The sequence below is a fragment of the Somniosus microcephalus genome, chromosome 3, assembly GCF_052327205.1.
Source record: "Somniosus microcephalus isolate GS21.2 chromosome 3, FLI_Smic_1.0, whole genome shotgun sequence".
Classification (NCBI taxonomy): Eukaryota; Metazoa; Chordata; class Chondrichthyes; order Squaliformes; family Somniosidae; genus Somniosus; species Somniosus microcephalus.
Window position 1 is genome coordinate 270,965,585 of NC_140989.1, and position 24,654 is coordinate 270,990,238.

The 24,654-nt window shown below is 44.5% G+C and overlaps 1 protein-coding gene across 1 annotated transcript in view; it reads left to right on the top strand.

Moving 5' to 3' along the window:
- Positions 1 to 24,403, top strand: part of tmem59 (transmembrane protein 59) — a 39,012-nt gene extending 14,609 nt beyond the window's left edge. Inside the window, exons 4-8 of the mRNA XM_085982516.1 lie at positions 5,758 to 5,907; positions 14,888 to 14,969; positions 18,191 to 18,314; positions 20,889 to 21,006; positions 23,433 to 24,403. Coding sequence (XP_085838642.1) covers positions 5,758 to 5,907; positions 14,888 to 14,969; positions 18,191 to 18,314; positions 20,889 to 21,006; positions 23,433 to 23,585 — 627 coding nt within the window. The 3' untranslated portion in view covers positions 23,586 to 24,403. The remainder of the gene's footprint in view (positions 1 to 5,757; positions 5,908 to 14,887; positions 14,970 to 18,190; positions 18,315 to 20,888; positions 21,007 to 23,432) is intronic.
- Positions 24,404 to 24,654: the final 251 nt, after the last annotated feature.

The following is a 24,654-nucleotide window of genomic DNA, read 5'->3' on the forward strand; positions in this document are numbered from 1 at the left end:
AAGACAAGACTGAAGAACAAAATCCTAATGGAACTTATGTGAATAAAAGATTTGAATTAATGAAGTTTTGTCCTGTTGCAAACAGTGATGGTGTTTGTGTTCCATGTGTGTGTAATATGCACTGATGAGAAAGGGAAAAATTAGACCTTGGGAGAATTTTTAAAAAAAGGAAAGGTATGAAAGAAGTGAAGTAAAAATGAACAGAAGTTGCAGAAATGTTGGCAAGGGAAAATAAATGGATATGATCTCTGGCATAAGAGTAGTGGTAGCTGATAGGTAACTTGATTTCTCCCACCTTAACAAAACCCACAACCAGTAACCAGAATGGTGAAATGTTCATCTAGAGCAGTGCACATCCCAGTGGTTAAAATCAGCCAGAACATTTCCGTACCGCATTTCAGATTTTAAGAGAAAGTTGTCAGATGCAGTGTCCTCCTATGGCTGACACTCGTTGCTGTTTACCCCCCCCCCCCCCCACCAAAGTCCAACTCCTAGACCCCGCACCTTTTCGCCTACCACAAATGTTATTTTAAATATATGTAGAAGTACACATTTTGTGAAGTTCTCCCACACTTATAAATCTGTGCTTGAAATGTCCATTCTTTATTATTTTGACAAGTAGAGTCATAGAGTAATACAGCACGGATAGAGGCCCTTCGGCCCATCGTGTCCGCGCCGGCCATCAAGCCCTGTCTAATCTAATCCCATATTCCAGCATTTGGCCCGTAGCCTTGTATGCTATGGCATTTCAAATGCTCATCCAAATGCTTCTTAAATGTTGTGAGGGTTTCTGCCTCCACAACCCTTTCAGGCAGTGAGTTCCAGACTCCAACCACCCTCTGGGTGAAAAAGTTCTTTCTCAAATCCCCTCTAAACCTCCTGCCCTTTACCTTGAATCTATGCCCCCTAGTTATTGACCCCTCTACTAAGGGAAAAAGCTCCTCCGCATCCATCCTATCTATGCCCCTCATAATTTTGTACACCTCAATCATGTCCCCCCTCAGCCTCCTCTGCTCCAAGGAAAACAAACCCAATCTGCCCAGTCTCTCTTCATAGCTGAAGCGCTCCAGCCCTGGTAACATCCTGGTGAACCTCCTCTGCACCCTCTCTAACGCGATCACATCCTTCCTGTAGTGTGGCGACCAGAACTGCACACAGTATTCCAGCTGTGGCCTAACCAGTGTTTTATACAGCTCCATCATAACCTCCTTGCTCTTATATTCAATGCCTCGGCTAATGAAGGCAAGTATCCCATATGCCTTTTTTACCACCTTATCCACCTGTTCCGCCACCTTCAGGGATCTGTGTACTTGCACGCCCAGATCCCTCTGACCCTCCGTCTTGCCTAGGGTCTTTCCATTCATTGTGTATTCCCTTGCCTTGTTAGTCCCCCCAAAGTGCATCACCTCGCACTTTTCCGGGTTAAATTCCATTTGCCACTGTTCCGCCCATCTGACCAACCCATCTATATCGTGCTGCAGACTGAGGCTACCCTCCTCGCTATTCACCACCCTACCAATTTTTGTATCATCCGTGAACTTACTGATCATACCTTTTACATTCATATCCAAGTCATTAATGTAGACCACAAACCGCAAGGGACCCAGCACCGATCCCTGTGGTACCCCACTGGCCACAGGCTTCCAGTCACAAAAACAACCTTCGACCATCACCCTCTGCCTTCTGCCACTAAGCCAGTTTTGTATCCAATGTGCCAAGGCACCCTGGATTCCATGGGCTCTTACCTTCTTGACCAGTCTCCTGTGCGGGACTTTATCGAAGGCCTTACTGAAATCCATGTATACCACATCCACTGCGTTACCCTCATCCACACACCTAGTCACCCCCTCAAAAAATTCAATCAAATTAGTCAGACATGATCTTCCCTTGACAAAGCCATGTTGACTATCCCTGATTAATCCTTGCCTCTCCAAGTGGAGACAAATTTTGTCCCTCAGAATTTTTTCCAATCATTTTCCTACCACTGATGTTAGGCTCACTGGCCTGTAGTTCCCCGGTTTTTCCCTACTACCCTTCTTGAATAATGGTACTACATTAGCGGTTCTCCAGTCCTCTGGCACATCCCCTGTGGCCAGAGAGGTCCTGAATATATGTGTTAGAGCCCCCGCAATCTCTTCCTTTGCCTCACACACAGCAGCCTGGGATACATTTCATCCGGGCCTGGGGATTTATCCATTTTTAGGCCAGCTAAAACCGCCAATACCTCCTCCCTCTCGATGTTAATATGTTCAAGCATATCGCAGTCCCCCCGCCCTATTTCTATGTCTACATCGTCCTTCTCCATAGTGAAGACAGATGCAAAAAATTCATTTAGAACCCCTCCTACATCTTCCGGCTCCACACACAGATTGCCACTTTTGTCCCTAATGGGCCCTATTTTTTCCCTAGTTATCCTCTTACCCTTAATATACTTATAAAACATCTTAGGATTTTCCTTTATTTTGCTCGCCTGTGTTATTTCATGGCCCCTCCTTGATCTCCTAATTTCTTTTTTAAGTATCCCTCTGCACTTTTTGTACTCCTCTTGGGCTTCCTCTGTCTTTAGCCTTTTTTGTATCTACCAAAAGCCCTCCTTTTTTTCCTAATCCATTCTCGTATATCCCCTGACATCCAAGGTTCCCTGTGGTTTTTGGAACCACTCTTGACCTTTACGGGAACATGTTGCCATTGTATGATCTCAATCTCCCTTCTGAAAGCCTCCCATTGCTCCGATGCGGATTTTCCAACAAGTAGCTGATCCCAGTCCATTTTGGCCAGATCCTGCCTTATCCTACTAAAATCGGCCTTCCCCCAATTTAGAACCTTTATTTCCGGCCCATCCCTGTCCTTTTCCATGACCACCTTAAATCTTACCGTATTATGGTCACTATCACCAAAGTGCTCACCTACTAGCACTTTTTCCACTTGGCCGGCCACATTCCCTAGAATTAGGTCCAGTACCGCCCCCTCTCTTGTAGGACTTTCTACATGCTGGCTCAAAAAGCTCTCCTGGATGCACTTTAAGAATTCTACACCCTCTGAGCCTTTCACACTCTGACTATCCCAGTTAATATTGGGGAAGTTGAAATCCTCCATTATTATTACCCTATTATTTGCATATTTCTCTGAGATTTGCCTACATATCTGTTCCTCTATCTCCCCCTGACTGTTTGGAGGCCTATAGTACACTCCCAGCAAAGTGCTTGCCCCCTTTTTGATTTTAAGCTCCACCCATATGGCCTCATTAGAGGAACCTGCTAATATATCATCCCTCCTTACTGCAGTAATTGACTCCTTAATTAATATTGCGACACCCCCTCCTCTTATACCTCCCCCTCTGTCTCGCCTGAAGATTCTGTACCCCGGAATATTGAGCTGCCAGTCTTGCCCCTCCCTCAACCATGTCTCCGTGATAGCAACAATATCATACTCCCATGTGTTTATCAACACCTTCAGTTCATCCACCTTATTTGCAAGACTCCTTGCATTAAAATAGATGCCATCCAGCCTTGCCCTTATATATTTGCCCTGTCTACCAAGCTGACTTGTTTTTTTCTCTATAATTGGCAGCACATCACCCCCTATTTCAGCTCCCCTCTGTATCCCATCCCCCTGCCAAGTTAGTTTAAACCCCCCCAACAGTGCTAGCAAACCTCCCCGCAAGGATATTTGTCCCGCTCTGGTTCAGGTGCAACCCGTCCGACTTGTACAAGTCCCACCTTTCCCAGAAGCAGGCCCAGTGATCCAGGAAAGTAAAACCCTCCCCCCTACACCAACTCTTTAGCCACGCATTCATCTGCTCTATCCTCCCATTCCTATACTTACTAGCACGTGGCACTGGGAGTAATCCAGAGATTACAACCTTCGAGGTCCTGCTCTTTAATCTGTTACCTAGCTCCCTAAATTCTTGATGCAGGACCTCATCCCCCTTCCTTCCTATGTCGTTGGTCCCAATGTGGACCACGACCTCTGCCTGCTCACCCTCCCCCTTAAGAATGCCCTGTAGCCGCTCAGTGACATCCCAGACCCTGGCCCCAGGGAGGCAACAAACCATCCTGGAGTCACGTTTGCGGCCACAGAAACGCCTATCTGTTCCCCTTACGATAGAATCCCCTACCACTATTGTTCTCCCACTCTTTTTCCTCCCTTTCTGAGCAGCAGAAACGTCCCTGGTGCCAGGAAGCTGGCTGCTGCTGCCTTCCCCTGGTGAGTCATCCCCCTCAACAGTATCCAACTTGGTATACTTGTAGAAGCAGACACTGATTGCCAATGTTCCTATTAAGCTGCACAGCGGTCTAGAGGTCCTGCGCAGGCCGCTCAGCTGCTTTTAAATGGAAAAACTGTGCGTGTGTGGAAATTTGAATGGGTTGAGCGGCCCATTGAAGAGGCCATGTACCCAAAAATAAATTAGAGGGAATGTTGCTGATGGCCATATCTGATACCTCAAGTAAATTGTCATGTCATAGTGCAATCCAAATTTGAGTCTTGATGCCCACCTTCCCTGCTATCTCTCTACCTCCTGAGCAAGTCTGAGCCCCAGCTCCTCAAAAGTGTGTAGATTGCATGGTTTTTGTTCCTGATCTGTCGGGGTTAAATGTTTCAATCCAAATGTATCCTCCATAACCCATAGCCTGTTTGCCTGGGAGCAGTAGGTCCTTGCATTGTGCATGCTCATAAGTGCAATAAATGTGTTTTTAAAAAAAAAAAAAAAAAAAAAAAAAAATTATTATTTGCTGGTCCACCAGCTTGACATCCTGTTGCAACTGTTGACTGGAGAGTGCAGCATAAATGTTGGCATCTGCAGGCTGGTGGACAAAGGGGTACTCTTGGAATTCAGAATATGGGGTGTGCAAGCACTGAGGCATAACAGCTGAATAGCCGACATTTTCAATTGGTGCTTCCCAATAATGTGGTAAATTTCAGCCTTTTCCACTGCCAACAGGACCCATAGATTTTTTGTGTGTGTAGATGTTCTCTTGCTTTTGGGCTCATTTTTGCAGGAGCCCTGTAGGCGTAAGGTGTTTTTTGGAATGCAGCAGGGAAGGGCAGATTGTTTCTGTTTATCTTTTGTTGGGGAGGAGGAGTGCAGCTGTTGGCTTCCTTCAGCACTATTACAGGATAATGAAGTTTTGTATTTTCTTGTCTCCTGAAGGAAGTGCCTCATTGCTGGGACACAGTTCTATAGGTGCCTGCTTTCCTTGAGTACATTGCCTGAATGACCATTCTTCATTTATAATTGTAGACAGTGATTGTTGGCTGTTACCTTGATTTATGAGGTGTTACAGCCAATCTGCCCCCTGACTGACTCCCAGACTACAGTCTCTTCATGGGGAAAGTTACAGTTAATAAAGGGAGAAAATGTTGCAGCGACTAACAGGAGAGCTTAATTTTTTTTTTAAAGTAATGGTGAGGGAGCGAAAAGATAATGTTCATAGGTGTGGAGGAGAGGGGAGTATAGATATGAAAAAGAAAAGCAACAATGAATACAGTGAATGCTTTTAAGACCGTATCCACAGCTTGTCAGCTATGGGAGACTCATAGAATTTGATGGTGGGTCCCAGCCTGAAAAATTTAAGAACTACAGATCTAATCTAGAACACATGCTGTATCAGCCATGTTATGTAATTTCAATTACGTAGGGATTGTTAACAAGTGATCATCTCTAAATATAAACTTTGTTCCCTTTTCTGTTTCAACTCTGACTGCAGTATATGATTTTGTTATATTTTGCATGACAGTTTATCCTCTTTCCCACAGCTCATGTCCATGGTGCCAAAAATCCACTTTGTTTACCCCATCAGCATAATGTCTGCTTTCTGCAGTGACTTAATGAATTCGGCTCAGAGCTTCTTCACCTCGTGGACCTTCTACCTGCAAACTGATGACGGCAAAGTAGTTGTATTCCAGGTAACAGTGTTGCACATTCAGCACTCGCTGGTGAATTAAATGAGGTGCACAAATAAAAGCAAATGGTGATGAAAGTGTACAGCAGGTCCACCAGCATCTGAAATAAGATAGGCTAACATCTATGGATTAGATTCTTTAGCTATCCTGACAAAGGGTCTACATGGAAAATGTTAACCTCTTCCCAGATGTTGATGGATCTGCTGTGTATTTCCACCTTTTGTAGTTTTTGTTTTTCTCTAATGTACAAAATTATTGGTTTATGTATTGAAAGGAGATTTACATGGGATATACGGCACAGAAACAGGCCATTTGGCCCAACCAGTCCATGGAAACATAGAAAAATAGGAGCAGGAGTAGGCCATTCGACCATTTGAGCCTGCTCCGCCATTCAATATGATCATGGCTGATCCTCTATCTCAATACCATATTCCCGCTCTCTCTCCATACCCCTTGATGCCTTTTGTGTCTAGAAATCTATCTATCTCCTTCTTAAATATATTCAGTGACTTGGCCTCTACAGCCTTCTGTGGAGAGTATTCCACAGGTATGCTGGCATTTATGCTCCACTTGAGCCTCCTCCAGTCTTTCCTCATCTAACTCTATCAGCACAATCCTCTATTTCCTTCTCCCTCATATGCTTATCTAGCCTCCCCTTAAATGAATCTATACTATTTGCCTCAACTACTCCCTGTGGTAGTGAGTTCCACATTCTCACCACCCTCTGGGTAAAGAAGTTTTGTTCTGAATTCTCTATTTGATTTGTTGGTGACTGTCTTATATTGATGGTCTCCAGTTATTCTCTTCCCCATAAGTGGAAACACTCTCTGTCTCTACTCTTATCAAAACCTTTCCTAGTTTTAATGACCTCTATTCGGTCACCCCTCAGCCTTTTTTCAAGCAAAGAGACCCTGCCTGTTCAATTTTTCCTGATGGGTATACCCTCATTTCTGGTTGTGGTAAACCACTTTTATCGTTACACTATAGTTATCACTGTTGTATTGTTATCACCGTTATCACTGTTGTATCACGATACGAGGTCGCCTCTTGTCGCGCTGTTATACCTGGGCTGACCACCTCCGACTCCGCCCATGGCTCCACCTACCTGCCCAGGTATAAAGGTAGTCGACTGGCTGGTATTCCTCCTTGTTGGACCCGATCACCCACGAGGGTGGGCTCTGTTATTTAGTCAATAAAAACCTTTAGTTACGTTCCTAACTCGTCGCTTTTTATTGGACGAATTGATAGGTATATCAATTTTATTGACTAAATTTTAAAGATGTCTACTACTGGCCAGCCAGAAGCCCTCCCAGAAGCACAGCCACACCAGCCGGCTTGGCTGCAAGCCCTCAAACCACCGTACCTGGATCTAAACCCACAGGCAGCAAACGCAGCCCTCAACTTCAAACACTGGCTGGACTGCTTCGAATCCTACCTGGAAGAATCCGGCGCCCCGCAGAGATCCAAACTAAGACTTCTGAACGCCCAAGCGAGCCCGAGAGTATACGCACTCATCCAGGACACGACTACGTACGAGGCCGCTATCAACCTACTGAAACAGCAGTACCGCAGCCCGGTAAATTACATGTACACCAGGCACCTCCTAAGATCCCGCCCGCAACAGCCAGGAGAGTCTGTAGCTGAATTTTTACGGGCGCTAAGAGCACTCGGCAGGAACTGTGACTTTAAAGCGGTGACGGCTGTTGAAAATACGGAAGATAATATCCGCGATGCCTTTGTGAAAGGCCTACGGTCCGACTACTCACGGCAAAGACTGCTTGAAGCTAAAGACCTCGACCTGGACAAAGCTGAAGCCCTCGCTCTCTCCCTGGAGGTGGCCCATCAGGACCAGGAGGCGTTTTCCAGGTACTGCTCGCGACCCTGGGACTCGGGCCCGACCCCTACCGCAATACCCTTCGCAGCGCCGCCCCCGGGACCTACCCCGACCCCTACCGCAATACCCTTCGCAGCGCCGCCCCCGGGACCTACCTCAGCGTCGGCGTCCCGGACCCGACCGGGCCCGCCACCCCCGGTACCGGCTCCGACATCGGGCACCCGCGATCGGGCCGCCGGCTGCTTCTTTTGCGGCCAAGAGAAGCACCCGAGGTCGCGCTGCCCAGCCAGGAACTCTACCTGCACAACCTGCAGGAAGAAAGGCCACTTCTCTAAGGCCTGCAGGAGCGGATCTTCAGAGGCCAGCAGTGCCTCATGCGAACTGTGGGGGCGGCCATCTTCTTTCACGGCAACTGAGGCCAGTATCCCCACACGTGAGTCATGGGGGCGGCCATCTTTGATCAAGGCAACCGACCCCAATAGTGTCTCATGTGAGTTATGGGGGCAGCCATCTTCTCCGCCATTTTGTCCTACCTCGTGGGAGACGCCATTTTACCCACCACGCCCGACTGCCACCGGGCCCCCGGACCCGACGACCGCCTCGCCCGCAGACGACAACGACTCGCTTACCTACACGCTAGCCTCCGTCACTCTGGATCAAGCCCGCCCACACCACCTGTCCAAGTCGATGATGGACATCAAAGTAAACGGCCACGCCACGACCTGCCTGTTCGACAGCGGAAGCACGGAGAGCTTCATCCACCCAGACACGGTGAGCCACTACTCCCTCCCTGTCCTGCCAACGCGCAACCGAATCTCGATGGCATCGAGGTCCCACGCCACGGACATTAGCGGCTACTGTGCTGTGACCTTGTCGGTTAAGGGTACAGAGTATAAAAACTTTAAACTCCTCGTCCTCCCCCAGCTCTGCGCTGCCGTCCTACTAGGGCTGGACTTCCAATCCCACCTCCAAAGTGTAACCCTAGCATACGGTGGACCCCTCCCCCCACTCACAGTCGACAACCAGCGAAGGTTAAACCGCCCACCGCGTAACACCTGCAGCCTATCCACCCTCAAGGTGCCGCCACCTTCCCTGTTCGCTAACCTCACCCCCGACTGCAAACCCGTCGCTACCAAGAGCAGGCGGTACAGCGCTGGGGACAGAGCTTTCATTAGCTCTGAGGTGCAGCGTCTCCTGAAGGAGGGCATCATCGAGGGGAGCAACAGCCCCTGGCGTGCCCAGGTCGTGGTCGTTAAGACCGGCGATAAAAATCGCCTGGTCATCGACTACAGCCAGACCATAAACAGATACACCCAGCTGGACGCATACCCCCTTCCCCGCATATCTGACATGGTCAATCAGATTGCACAATACCGCGTATTCTCGACCATCGACCTTAAGTCGGCCTACCACCAACTCCCTATCCACCCCGAGGACCGCCAGTACACCGCCTTCGAGGCGAATGGGCGCCTATACCACTTCCTTAGGGTCCCCTTCGGTGTCACCAACGGGGTCTCGGTCTTCCAAAGGGAGATGGACCGGATGGTTGACCAGAACGGACTGCAGGCCACATTCCCCTATCTAGATAACGTCACCATCTGCGGCCGCGACCGGCAGGACCATGACGTGAATCTGGAGAAATTCCTCCGTACGGCCCAACGGCTGAACCTCACCTACAATAAGGAGAAATGTGTGTTTAACACCTCGCGCCTTGCCATCCTTGGCTGTGTAGTAGAGAACGGACTCATCGGCCCCGACCCCGAAAGAATGCGCCCCCTCATGGAGCTACCCCTCCCCCACTGCCCTAAGGCGCTGAAGAGAACCCTGGGGCTCTTCGCCTACTATGCCCAATGGGTGCCCAATTATGCGGACAAAGCCAGACCCCTCATGAAGTCCACATCCTTCCCCCTTACGGAGGAAGCGTGCGCAGCCTTCTCCCTCATTAAGGGAGACATTGCCAAGGCCACTATGCACGCAGTGGATGAGTCCATCCCCTTCCAAGTCGAGAGCGATGCATCCGACTTCGCCCTAGCTGCCACCCTTAACCAGGAGGGGAGACCGGTGGCCTTCTTCTCAAGGACCCTACAGGGCCCTGAGATCCGACACTCGTCGGTCGAGAAGGAGGCCCAGGCGATTGTGGAGGCGGTACGACGCTGGAGGCACTACCTGGCAGGCAAACGATTTACCCTCCTCACCGACCAACGTTCGGTCGCTTTTATGTTTAATAACAAGCTGAGGGGCAAAATCAAGAATGACAAGATCTTGAGGTGGAGAATCGAGCTCTCCACCTACGATTATGATATCTTGTACCGGCCAGGTAAGCTGAACGAACCCCCCGATGCTCTGTCACGAATTACATGCGCCAGCGCGCAAAGTGATAGACTTCAGACCCTCCACAACGACCTCTGCCACCCCGGGGTCACCAGACTTTACCACTTCATTAAGGCCCGCAACCTGCCCTACTCCATCGAGGAGGTCAGGACCATAACCAGGAACTGCCAGACCTGTGCCGAGTGCAAACCGCACTTCTTTAGGCCGGACAGAGCAAGCCTGATCAAGGCCACCCGCCCCTTCGAGCGCCTGAGCATCGACTTTAAGGGGCCCCTCCCGTCCTCTGACCGTAACGTGTACTTCCTCAACATTGTTGATGAGTACTCCCGTTTCCCCTTTGCCTTCCCCTGCCCAGACATGACCAGTACCACGGTCATTAAATGCCTGAACGACCTCTTCGCCTTGTTCGGGTTCCCAAACTATATACATAGTGACCGGGGCTCCTCTTTCATGAGCGAGGAACTCCGTCAGTTCCTACTAGCGAGAGGTATTGCAGCAAGTAGGACCACCAGCTACAACCCCCGAGGGAACGGCCAGGTGGAAAGAGAGAACGCGACGGTATGGAAGGCCGTCCTCTTAGCCTTAAAGTCTAAGGGCCTCCCAACCTCCCGCTGGCAGGAAGTCCTCCCGACAGCGCTGCACTCCATCCGGTCACTACTTTGCACTGCCGTTAACGCCACCCCCCATGAACGAATGTTTGTTTTCCCCAGGAAGTCGACTACGGGAACCACTCTACCAACCTGGCTGACCTCTCCGGGGCCCGTCTTGCTGCGAAAGCACGTGAGGGCCCATAAAACAGACCCCCTGGTCGAGAGGGTGAACCTCCTGCACGCCAACCCCCAGTACGCCTACGTGGCTTACCCAGACGGGCGGGAGGACACTGTCTCCTTACGAGACCTCGCACCCTCGGGCACTCCGGAGACACCACCTTTACCCCCCCCCCCCACCACCCCCCCAATTCCAGCCCAGGTAGACGGCATGCCGGAACCCCACGAGCCTTCGCCGACCACGCAGACACCAGCACTAACACCGGATAATGCAGCACCGCCGCTGCGACGATCGGAGAGGCTTACGAGGCCTCCGGACAGACTGACATACCAGAACTGGTAGTACACTTCACCCCGCCGGACTCAAATCTAAACAAGGGGTGAATGTGGTAAACCACTTTTATCGTTACACTATAGTTATCACTGTTGTATTGTTATCACCGTTATCACTGTTGTATCACGATACGAGGTCGCCTCTTGTCGCGCTGTTATACCTGGGCTGACCACCTCCGACTCCGCCCATGGCTCCACCTACCTGCCCAGGTATAAAGGTAGTCGACTGGCTGGTATTCCTCCTTGTTGGACCCGATCACCCACGAGGGTGGGCTCTGTTATTTAGTCAATAAAAACCTTTAGTTACGTTCCTAACTCGTCGCTTTTTATTGGACGAATTGATAGGTATATCACTGGTATCATCCTTGTAAATCTTCTCTGCACCCTCTCCAGTGCCTCTATATCCTTTCTATAATATGGTGACCAGTTTAGCATAACTTCACTACTTGTCAATTCTATCCCTCTAGAAATAAACCCAAGCGCTTGGTTTGCTTTTTTATGGCCTTGTTAACCTGTGTTGCTTCTTTCAGTGATTTGTCTATTTGTACTCCGATATCCCTTTGCTCCTCTACCCCACCCAGACTCGCCCCCTCGAAGTAATAAGTGACCTCCCTATTCTTCCTACCAAAATGTAATACCTCACATTTATCTGTGTTGAAATTCATTTGCCAATTATATGCCCATTCTACAAGTTTATTAATGTCCTCCTGTAATTTATTACAGTCCTCCTCCGTATTGACTATCTCCTCCCTCCCCCTCCTCCCATAAATTTGGTGTTATCCGCAACTTTAGAAATTGTGTTTTTGATTCCAAAGTCTAAATTGTTAATATAAATTATGAACAACAGTGGTCCCAACACTGCTCCTTGTGGAACACCACTACCCACCTTCTGCTACTCTGAGGAGCTACCCTTTACCCCAACACTCTGCTTTCTGTCTTGAAGCCAGCTAGCTATCCACCTCCTTGTCCCCTGACTCCGCATTCTCTGACTTTATTCATTCGTCTATTATGTGACACCTTATCGAAGGCCTTTCAAAAATCTAGATCAGTTACATCTACTGCATTACCCTTATCTATGCTCTCTGTTACCTCTTCAAAAAATTCAATGAGGTTGTTCAAGCAAGACTTTCCCTTTTGAAATCCATGCTGACTTCTTTATTATATTTTTGGCTTCTAGATGTTTTCTATTTTCTCCTTTAGTAGGGATTCCATTATTTTTCCTACCACCGATGTTAAGCTGACTGGTCTATAGTTTCTTGGCATGTTCTATCTCACTTCTTAAATGTAGGTATTATGTTAGCTATCCGCCAGTCCTCTGGCACTACACTTTTTCAACGAATTATTAAATATGTGTGGTAATGCCTCTGCTATCTCTTCCCTAGATGCTTTAAAAATGCGCGGATGCAATCCATCCGGACCAGGGCTTGTTTCCTCTGAGTTTATTTAATATATCTCCCCTTTTAATGATCCAATGTCATGTCCACCTGTTCTATCTCCCTAGTAAATTTACATTCACTGCATCGTTGGGGGAGGGAAGCTATTATGTCACCAAAGAAATAAATGCGATTGAAGGGAAAGAAGGAAAATATTAAGAGTAATTAGAAGAAAAATGGAAATGAAGTCAATAACAGAACTGAAAGTGAACAAAGTGATTGATAGGACCTCTGACTACCAGAATATTAGTGTTGACCACTAAATTCTGATACCGTAGCAAATTTTTATACAAAAATGTTGCCTTCACACCCACAGCTCAGAGGAGTATCCAGAAACCCTCCCAACTACTTTACACTCAGAATATCCTTATGTAATCTCAGAATATCCTTATGTAATCACTTGGAGTAAGCGCACTTGAGCTATAAATTAACTCAAACTTTACCTTGGCTGCCATTTTAAACTACAGTAAACACAATACACTTCAATGACAAAACTTTGACAATTTATAATCTTTGCATGTGATAAAATGGCTGTTTTTTGAGTTGTGTATCAGAAATTTGATTATTTTCACACCATCACCTGCACCACTCTGTTTTCTCCCCATCTCCCCAAAGTCTTCCTGTGATACGGTTACATGATGCCAGCAACCCTCTGATACCTTGCCCAAATGGCTGATGTTAATGTGAGACCAGTCGTGTACACTAGAGTGAGTTTAGTGGGCACCACAGCTAAGCCTGATTGTGTCCTCACTTGACATCTACACATGCTTTTTCTAGCAGCTACCAGGCGTGAGGACTTCCCCACTCCTTTCTGTCCAATCCCTTCGTAGCTCATTTCTCCGCTGGCTTAGATCAGCTAACTCGGTGTGGACTGGGGATTGAAGCCAGGAGCTGCTTGTCTCTAAGGCACACTGTTGAATCTTGATGTTTAATGAGTTTTCAGGTGTAGCCTTCAATACTTTACTGTCTACAAAAGTGATATCACTTCAGTGGTTTCTATATCAGTGCTTTGATTGGCTGTCAATGAGGCGTAGCCCTGGCGTACTTGAATGTTCTTGGAGGCTAATTTATGCACATACATTTGTCAGCATCAATATTCTACTCTTGCTGGAATGACTTTATAAATTTAAACTCAGAAATCATATCACTAGGTCCCGAATCAAAATCAATCTATGTCTTATGTTCTAACTTTTGAAAAGTAATTGTTTCAAGTTTGTGATCCATGAACCAAGTACAAGTAACTATGAATGTTGAAGGTATATGTTTTTAACCACACTAGTCAACTGCACAGTGATCTCATCCCTCACTTTTTCATGAATTATGTATACGTACACACCAGCTTATTTGTTCGTTCTCCAATTAACTGTTAAAGATTTCTCTCTTATTCTTACTTCTTCCTTTCATAGCTCTTGCTACAAATTTTCCATTGGGTAATCCTTCAAAAACTTTTTACCTCTGGCACTGGATGAGAGCAATGTTTCAATTAACACTTGCAATGCCATAAACTGAAGTGTGCATTTGATGATCGGAGCATGTATTTGACATTTTTACATCAGTGCCCGTTACACAAATTTTGAATCAGTCGTGGCAAAACAGCCCTTTAGCGATTGACCTAAAGGCATGTATGATGTCAGGTGATTTGATTGACTGAAAATGGGCTTTGTAGAAAAACTTTCAGTAGTTGAAAACCTGATTCTTTGAAAGTTGCTTCCACTTTCTAAACGATTGGTGGGAGCCAGGAAGGAAAACCTAGATGGTACATAAAATAATTGAAAGTTGTTTCTCGAACAAAATAATATATTAAACATTATAAAGGTTATATTACACTGGAAAAAATGAGTTAAAATAGGACCAAGAATGTGGAGGGAAGATGAGGGGATGAGCAGAGTTAGATTTTAAAATCATGTTTTAGGTAACTTGTAGTTTAGGGTTACTATTGTAGAAAAGCTACTTGCACTTGATTAGTTTTATTATTGTCACATTAGTTTTTGAACCAGCATCACCGTGGATGACATGGTCACTTTGCTGAACCTGCCAGAAGTCTCCGGGTTCCAAGGTTTTTGTTTGCTGAACCTGCCAGAAGTCTCCGGGTTCAAAGGTTTTTGTAGTGAGCTCTAATATTTGGCAGTTAAATACTTTGAATTTCCTCTGCCCAGGTCTGTCTTTGATTTCATGAATGACTTTCACATTGTTCCAGAAGATGTACAATATTTTTGTGTTTTTACCTGTAAGTTGAAACTTTTAAACTATAATAAATGTGATTTCTCTTTCCCCTTTCCTTTAAGTCTGAGCCTGATGTACAGTTTATGGTTCCACAATTTGAGCTGCAAACAGATGATGTAAAAGAAACTTCTCAGGCACTGTCAGGTAAACTTTGTTCCCAGTCTCCGGACTAATATCTGTTGCATAACAAAAGGCGTATTTTTCAGGTACATGGCAAAGCGGCTTTATTTACCTTGGCAGAAAATAGTTGTGGCTATCCAACCCAGTGGTAAGGCAGAAGTTTAAATGCTAAATGTTTTGCTGACAGTATTCAAACCTGAATTGCAGCATTCCAAGATTAAAAAATCTGAAATGCAACATACTGCTGCCACACACTGAGCAGAGGAGGATCCAGTCCAGCAGCAAGGCACATCTTTTATTTTTTTTTATTTTTTAAAGTCACGCTTATCTACCCTGGTAACTCTGTGGCTAAATACACTGCCAGCTTGAACTTTACAGACCAGGACAGTCCCAGTGTGAACCCAGGTTTGTGCTGACATAACTGATCATAGCTGGGATTGTTCATTGTCCCCCCCCTCCATTTCAAGAGTGTTGTCACCACCCCTGCCTCTCAAAAAAACCTCCCTTGCAAACTAAAGCCTCATTTACCAACTTCATCTTCCTCGCCAAACTCTCTCAATGTGTTGTCGCCTCTCTGATCCATGATCATCTCTCCTGCACCTCCCTATTTAAATCTCTCCAAAATAGGTTACTACCCGTCCCATAGCATGGAAATGGCTCCCTCTAAAGTTATGCATAAGATTCTTGGTGACTGTGACCATCCCTCCTTATCCTCTTTGACCTCTCTGCAACCTTTGATATGGTCAAAACACAGCATCCTCCAATGCATCTCCTCGTAGTTCAGCTTGCTGGGACTGCTCTTGCTTGGTTTCACTCTTGCCAATCCAATTGTATGTAGCCAGAGCATTTTTGCCAATGACCTCTTTTGCTAGCCAGCTCACCATCATCCCTAGAGTTCCTCAAGGATCTGTTCTTGGCCTCTTGTCTTCCTCATCTACATGCTGCCCCCTAGCAACATCATCTGCAGGCTTTGGGGGGGGGGTGGTGAAGAGAGAAGTATCATCATGCTGCTCATGTTTCTCATAAATATAGTTACTGCTCTGTTTTCACCTAGTGTACCCGATGGAGGCTATGTAGTTCCTCCTGAAAATGAGATGCTAGGGGTACCACCAATCTAAAACAGCCAAGTTGGTTTGTAAACTGGTGTTTTGCAGCTATATAAATAGAACAGGAATAAAAGGCTCTTAAAGTGTTAATGTTCGAGTATGGGGTGGACACCATTTTAACTTTAAAGGTATTCCAACGCATGGCTTTTGGAGCCTTAACAACTTCATATAATAAGAGGACATCGTAGAGTTCCAGAATAGATTATAGAGGTGTTTACATGAACGACTAAGCTGGTTTTGTAGATTGTAATCCAAAAAGTGTAGTCACTATAATTGTATTGGGACCCACACATTGATGTAGTTTTATTTGCATGGGACTTTCCTGTAGCACATTGCTTTTTATTGATGGGTTGAATAAAATTAAAATTCATAACCTTGTATAGATAATTTTGGTAGTTTTTAAAATCTTGTACTGTATTGCATATTTCACAATATCCTAGATTAATTTGAGTCCAGTCTATGCCAGAATTCTTCCACATGTTGCAAGTCTGCACTTGTGCAGCAGTAACCATGGGAAACCACTGTCTGCATTCAGTTTGATCACTGTTTTGCTTGGCTAATTGCCTGAATTTTCTGGTCTCCGCCCTGTACAATTAAATGTAACCCACTGTTCCATAAGCTTTGTTTATTTTTGTTGGTATAGGAGGAGGAAATAAGCTGTATCCTATCCGGCACCAAGTCCTGCTCGCCCATTATTCCTGTCCTCGTTGACCTATGTTGGCTCCCAGTCCCCCAACAACTCTTATTTAAAATTCTCATCCTTGTGTTTAAATCCTTCATTGCCTCACCACTCCATACCTCTACCTTCCTCCAGCCCTACAACCCCTCCCTGAACACTGATTCTGTGGCCCTTTGCCTCACCATTGGTGGCTGTGCCTTCAGTCATCTAGGGCCCACGCTCTGGAATTCCCATTCTAAACCTGTCCACCTCTCTTCTTTAAGACCCTCCTTAAAACCCACTTCTTTGACTAAGATTTTGGTCACCCCTCTTAATATCTTGTCATTTAGCTTGGTGTCTCTTTTTTTCTGATTATACCATATGCTTTCTGCATATGTTTGAGTATATATGCACAGAGCTCTGTCCGCTGCCAGTCCAAAGTGATGGCATGGACTACACTGTCCATTCAACTACACACTGGAACATCCCGCTAATGGTGTTGGAACAACTCTGGTATGTGAAAACGGCATGAAGAAATAATAGGCGAGGTTACTAATTTGCAGATTTTCTGGAAAACGGGATGGAATCGTAAGGGTAAAAACCTCCATGAATTTGACTTATTTAGTCACCATAAACTAATGACTCTGGTAGATTTTGGAAATAATCAGAAAAGATAAAAATTTGCACTTTCATTTCTAGTTACAAGTTTCTAAAGTTAGCTGCAGAAAAATGAGAACAAAAGCTAAAGTTACCCCACATGAAACACAGATTAAAAACAACTTAGAGTTATGGACAAATAGTGGGGAGGTGGGATGACTGCTCTTTCAAAGAGCCAGCACAGGCACGATGGGTCGAATGACCTCCTTCTGTGCTGTAAGTTAATATGAAGCATCTTGGAATGTTTTTCTCTGGTAAAAGTATATAAATGCAAGTTGTTTAATTATGATGCACCAAAACTGCTGTGGACTTGAAATACTGCTCCCATAACCACAAAGGTTCTTCCAGCACCCCTCTTGCGCTTCTGCACAGCTTGAATTCGTATAGGTGATTCTTTTATTCATCTCTAACCACTATAATGCCTGTGTAGCAATCTTGTTTCTCTCTACTGAGACATTATTGTGGTCATTGTTGCTCTGAGCTTTCCTGTCTTGTTCCTCCTAACACACCATTCTGTACATTCTCTTTTGCTTCTCTATCCTCGCTGTGTTGAAATTGGGATTCATCACAGACTCATTTCATTCTCTTGCAGATCAAAACTGTGGATCTCCTTGCCTTCCTCAGTCTCATCCACTTCTAACCATCATCAGGTCTTTAAAACCTACTACTTGGTTTACCTTGTCTCCTTTCCTGCTCTCTTCAGCCTTGGTACCCTGAGCTTTGGATATTGGCCCTTCATCCAGGTTTCTAACAATAATGTTACTAGCACAGAGTTTCAGTCAGGACTGTGCCTAAAAACTGTGTCTCATGTTGTTTATCAATAGATCATATAGCCAAGGCTATTTATGATGATACTCGAAAAGCTTTCAGAAAGGAACATGGAAATGGGTTGTATTTGAAAGAGGGTCATGAACAGGAAAACCAAAGTGTCTTGGAGTGTTTGTCAAGGTAGGTGTTTTGGTGAATTGTGGCTCAGACAAATCAAGGCAGACAATTGATGTGATGCACTGTCAGTCTCAATTGTTGCTTGTAGAGGGTTATATAATGTGCACAGGAATTCAGCCTCTGGCTTTAAATAAAATTATTCTGAAAATTACATACTGGTAGTATAAGAATGGATGACATAAATCAGTCAAATTACAATTGATTTCAGGCACCTATCTAATCTAACCTTTGACTCTTAGTTTCTTTTAAGGAAAATTATAGTTGCCATGTTTGAAAGCAGAAAATGATGTGACCCCAGTCAGTAAGCGTTGGCAGCATGTACAAGTGTGTGGGGATCCTATCAATATACAAATGCTTTCCAGAATGGGGTCATTGAATAACAATCAGGAGCAGGAACTTTAGATGACTCTTCCCTTCCTTAGCCCAGGCATGCTAAAGCCAATTGTAGCAGCTGTGCAGCCATCCTGGCTGAGATCAGCTTACTTGGGACAAACCAGGGATTGAACCTGGGACGTTCTGCTTAATGCTACTCCATCAGGGAGCTGTTTATCCATTTTACATACTGTAAATAAAAATTTTGATAGTATGTGACACCAGACAGTCAGAAGTATTTTAAACAAATTAGAAAGGGCATACTGTTTTTCAGACCTAGACCCAAAATTTACAAGCATGTTCCAATCTACAAACCTTGCCAAATAGGAATAAGCTCTGATTGGTCCGACTGTATTAACTTACAGCAACTCCAACAAAGTAATGCATTGAATGTTATGTGGTATCATGCTCATGCCATTACAAAGTGGCATATTATCTGGCAGCACTATGGGAAACACACTTAGTATTTTTTTGAATTGGTCACTGTCATTGTGTTCCTGCAGCTAGTTACTGGGAATATACTTTTCACAGTATAATGCAAATTAATCACAGATGGTCAACAATTCAAATAAGTTACTTGAGACCCTGTGATTCATAAAATGAGCAAACCCGGTTTTAACAGTCAGTGTCTCTTTAGATAGATTGATTTTTAACTATTTTGAACACTTGCCCTCAAGTAAGTAGTTAACCGGTTTTGCCACCTATTGCTGGTTCTTAATTTTCCTCAAATTAATTAAATCCCAGAATGAGACCCTCTTTACAGCACTGATGACAGTGTATGTAGTTCTGACAGGAGGCAGCATTTGAATCCTGGGAAAATGGGCAATGATATTGGCTCGTGTTCCCTGCTCACTTTTGAGATGCATTCTCCCCCTTCCTCAATCCATTCCCCTGAAATCTCGTGTGTCTCCAAGTGGTTTACCCTAACTCTTCTCTACTCTTTCTTTGCCCTTTCCCCTGCCCTTGGCTAGCTGAAGTGTGTAAAATCTAGCACTGTTATTGCACTCAGCAAGTGCTCCAAGGATTGGGAAGTGTGGCTATTCCAGTTGCTTTAAATCAGATTCGGTGTGCAGGGGCTATGGTAGCTCCATCTTCCAGTAATGTTCCATGGAGTTGTTGCATAAGCAGGAAAGAGCATTGCTGTATTCCGAACGCACATCAAATGGCTCTGAGGAGGGATTCAGAAGTGCATTGGAGAACTGGGCGAGGGATCAGCCTGCTCAACACGGGTTCTTCGAGCACTCCAAATGCCTACCAACTTTATTGGCGCATCTGAGCAACCCTTGCCTATTTTTGTTGGGCAAGGGTATTGAAGGTTACGGAATCAAGGTGGGTAGATGATTTAAGATCCAGATCAACCATGATCTAATTGAATGGCGGAACAGGTTCGAGGGGCTGAATGGCCTACTCTTGTTCTTCTGTTCCTGTGATATTGAACTTGTAGGATCAAGTTGAAATTTACTTGACTCATCAACTAAGGTTCCTGATTCTGATTGTTGTCCACTGATTTCTAATAGAAGGGAGTAGATGTCAGGTTGTAGCAGGTTTAAGCTCTGGTGGAGACTGTTTCAAACTCGGCTGTGATTCCTCCATGGGGAATAGACCACTGGCACTCTCTTTCTGGGCTTAGATTTGAACTTTGGCAGCTAGATGATCGGCAATAACTAGAAAACTGTGCCCCAGGGTAAGTCACCACTTCCAGAAAAAGTGTATAAGCACAGAAATAATTACAAAATTGTTATAGCAAGACTTTTTTGATCTATTGACTATTGTAAAACATCACAAGTTGAATTAATTTTACTTTAAATAAAATTTGTAACTTTAATTTGTTTCCCTTTTAATGAGTCAATTAAGACGAAAAAATGATGGTGCCTTGTGCCATACAGAAAGTATGAGGGCACTTTCCAAGTTGGCAACATAGCTGTTGCCAAATCCCTACTGTCCCATTGCGCAGAGACTGGGTATTTCACCACCGGAAAGGAAGCAGGACAGGTGACCTGCTTTGGCCGCTCTTGCTGCAGCCTCGGTACAACCTTGCGCAGCAAAAGCCTGGAAACTGTATGCCTTAGGCAAGGAATGACTAAAGAGCAAAAGAAATACATTCACAGAAGCTTTTTTGTTCCCATGTTTTTCAGTAACCTACACCAGCCCTAATGAGCTATACAATACAGGATTACTAAACTTTCTAATTGTTTTTATTTTCAGGAATGCGGGGATACCTCGCTGGATATTAACCACCACCCTGGTGCTCTCTGTGCTGGTGCTGTTGTGGATCTGTTGTGCTACTGCTGCCACGGCTGTGGAGCAGCACATTCCATCTGAAGTAAGGCTGATGTGATTTTCTTAATACTACCTCCTTTGAGGAAAATGCCTCCAGATTGAATGTAGTTACTCAGGCTGAAGGAGGTTGAGCATTTGTGGAGTGTATATGTGAAAACGGGTAGGGGACTTGGAAGCGGTTGGCGCTCTGCACCATGTTTGATCGTTCTTTTCACATGGTGCTGTTACACGTGGCACCTTGTAGTATCTCCTGTAAGAAGCCCTCAACGCTGAATTGTCAAACATCTTAAGACAAGAAAAGTACAGTAAGAACTTTTGATGGGAATTTTACCATTACTCATGTCGGGGTGTAGAGGAGACAGATCGGAACAGAGTGATTTGCAGTTGTGTATAGAAGAGGAGCTCCATCATGTTTTTTTTAAAGTGGATTTATTTCTGTAATTGCAAAACCCATCCTCTGCCTGGTGATTTGAACTCCTACCAGCCCATTACAATCATTTTAGGGAGTCTAGTTTTTAAAAAAAACACAATTTTTCTACATGATTTTTAATCTTCTCCTTGGCTGCTGTGAAATAATTTATCTGTAGGAACACTCAAAAGTAGGTGGGTAGAGATGTATTATCGGTGAGTTCTAATACGGTGAAGTGCAATTTTATTCTAGTCAGTTTTACTTGGGTGGGTCCCCTACCTCTGTCCTTTAACTTATCCATTCCCCTGGAGTAACCAGTGTGCCGTTGACCTGATCCTGGTTACTTGCCCCTGAACTTCCATCCATGTCCAACTCCAGTACCAAAAATCTGTTGCAACGGTTCTGCTTCCATGGATTCCCTCTGTTTCTGCCTATTTTTCATATTCTAGGGGTGCCGCCGAAATATTGCTGTTCCTTCTATCTGGCTAGGGAAAGCCTCATGGAAAGTATCTGGAAGATGCATTTTCTCCTCCTGCACAATGAGCAGCATTTCCAGATGATCCTCAAGCCCTGCAGTTAGTTTTTCAAGAGACTTGGCACCATGCAAGCATACTCCCTCTGGATACTTTGAAGATCCAGGATGGCTGACATCCTGCATGTCACACACCATAAGCCTAGGACCCACACAGCTGGCTTAGTTGCTGATGTATGGAGTGTTGGATTTTAAATGTTTTTGAATATACCAATTTATAGGCCAACTCCTCAACCGTAACTCTCAGTTGAACTCCCTTGAATAAGAATAGTACTTATTACTGTGCCAAAATCTCACTCTGCTGTAAGGCTCCATAATTGTGGAATCCCTCAACTTAAGAGGTAATGGGTGGGGGGTGTGAAATGAGCAAATGGCATGAGTGTGCTTCCAAAGGGGAAGAAAAACTCTTTCCATAATATTCAGATGGGTGTGTATATTTTAAAGTTTCCTTGTACTTGCTTATTCAAGGTGCACTTCTCTCTTCCCACCACCTTTTTACTGGTTGCACTTTGACTCTGGTTTTAACTGTGCCTGGCAGTGACCTGCTTCTGATTTTTGTTCCTAATGTTTGACCCTTCACTTGCCATTGAATGCACTGGCTGAGCAGTGTTCCTATAACTGATGGTTTAAGGGAACTGATTGAAATGCAGCATTGATGAGAAAATCCCAGTTCTGTATCCCCTTAAAGGAAAGTATGTTGCCTCTGCTTTGCAGCCCTTAGACTGAGACTAACAGTACAGTACTACATGGTCATTTCTGCTTTCAGGCCAGGTGTTAATCTTATGATATTTGCATATCTTTCTATTGAAGCTTTTTTGTTGAGGTTTTTACCAGTATAGCCTAATTTTGTAATTTACATTAACTCACTTGTTACATTTCAATCAGATATTAACTAGGTTGACAAAACTGGGAAAGTACAATTACAGTTTTTGTAAACATTCTTTGTACCTGGCAGTTCTTTTGATCGGAAAATGAATTTAAACTTAATTATCCAGTAGCTGAAGTGCATCATCTGCAGCCTTTAGCTTGAACAGTCACACATTCGTGGAGGATGAGTGAGTGCTGGGTACTGAGTCCAGCACTGAGCTGAATGTAACTTTACAATTTTATCACATCGTCCTATTATCCTCTTGGGAGGAAGGGCTCTTCTCTTTCTCCCTTATTTTCTCTCCTCCTGTTCGGCAGATGAAGACTCATGTTAGGGTATAGGTGCTTGCAGCCTCTGATACCTTGCTTGAGCAGTCATTCTTCATCTGTGCGCCTGGACAGTGAAACGTTCCCGCTATTGACTGCTAGCCAGCAACTCCTGCTGGAACCTGCACAGGTGTGCTGGTGGTGAGTGAGGACATACCAGCTGCACCAACCTGCTGCCACTGCTGAGACCCATAAATGAATAAAATACTGCTTTTTAAAAAAAAAAAAAAAAAAAAATCCCCTTTTATAAAAAATGTTTTTAAATCCCCATGTGGAATTGACAAATGAAGAAATCCATAAGCTTTCAGTGACTAGGTATGACTTGCTGTTACAGAAACTGAGCATATACGGAGACATGGAGTTCATGAATGAATTGAAGCTAACTCCGTATCCAGCATCCTCTCTGATTATCATCAAATCCAAGGATGAAAAGGACATGGCAGGACCTTTACCGACTAAAGTGAACCTGGACCAGTCGACGATTTAGACCATCAGAATTAAATTTGGACTCTTTTTTGTTCTGAAATTTGAAATGGTACTTTTTGCCAAATGTCTGGTTGAGGTGAAATTTCAAAATTAAGATAAATATTGTTTTTGTTACATTCCTGGATATAAAGAGTAATTGGAACTACTTTTTTTAATTGACCTATAGATATGGCCTGTTTTATTAAAGGTATCTGAGCTATAGCACAGTTGTATGTTGCACACCACTCTTGTCCGCATGTTTGAAAACTTGTTAGCAGCTGACCTTTTCGATCGCACTGGTTGTTCCTTTGTACAGATTAAATGTCATTGCCTGTAACATTTAATATATGATGCGTTTTCTATTTCTACTATCAGTATGGACATTTAACTGAAGTTTTAATCAATTTATGACCTGGTGTATTGACATTTTCCCTCCTGTTCGCATCCCCTTTCTGTACCTGCATCATGGCGTATCATGCTCTTGGATATATGAAACAGTTGCTCACACATACATTATGTAAATATTGAGCCACAGTAACCTCAGAACATGGTTTAAAGTGTTCATTGGTCAGCAGTTCATTGGTAATAAACCTTGTGGCTTTTATTTTACAGCTCTGCTGAGTTTTCTTAGTGCATTTCCTTTTTTCCTCCAAGTTAAAATATTTTTGCTCTGAGTTGCTGTAAAATTTTTACTTTATTATAATCAAACTCCAGCTTTTGTGTTTGTAGTTTTTGATCCAAATGTAATATTTCCTGTCATTGGTTTTGTGGACAAGATTTTTTTTTTTTCTTTTGCTCAAGGAATCATAAAATAAATATTGGTTTGATCACCTCTCGTCAGTTGTTGCAGCACTGCGCTTATTCTACTGTTTTTTTTAAAGTACATTTAAAATGTTTGGTTCTATTCCCCAACAACAAGCAGAATTTGCTGATCTCTGTATTGTCTGCACTAAGGCCGTGTGATCTGAAGGATGTTGGAGTGGAACAATCAGCAATTAGAATTGGATGAGTATGGAATTTGTTGATATGGGCGTGTAGAAAACCAAGCCCTAGGGAATCCTCAAGTTAATTTGAGAGGAAAATGAATAGCC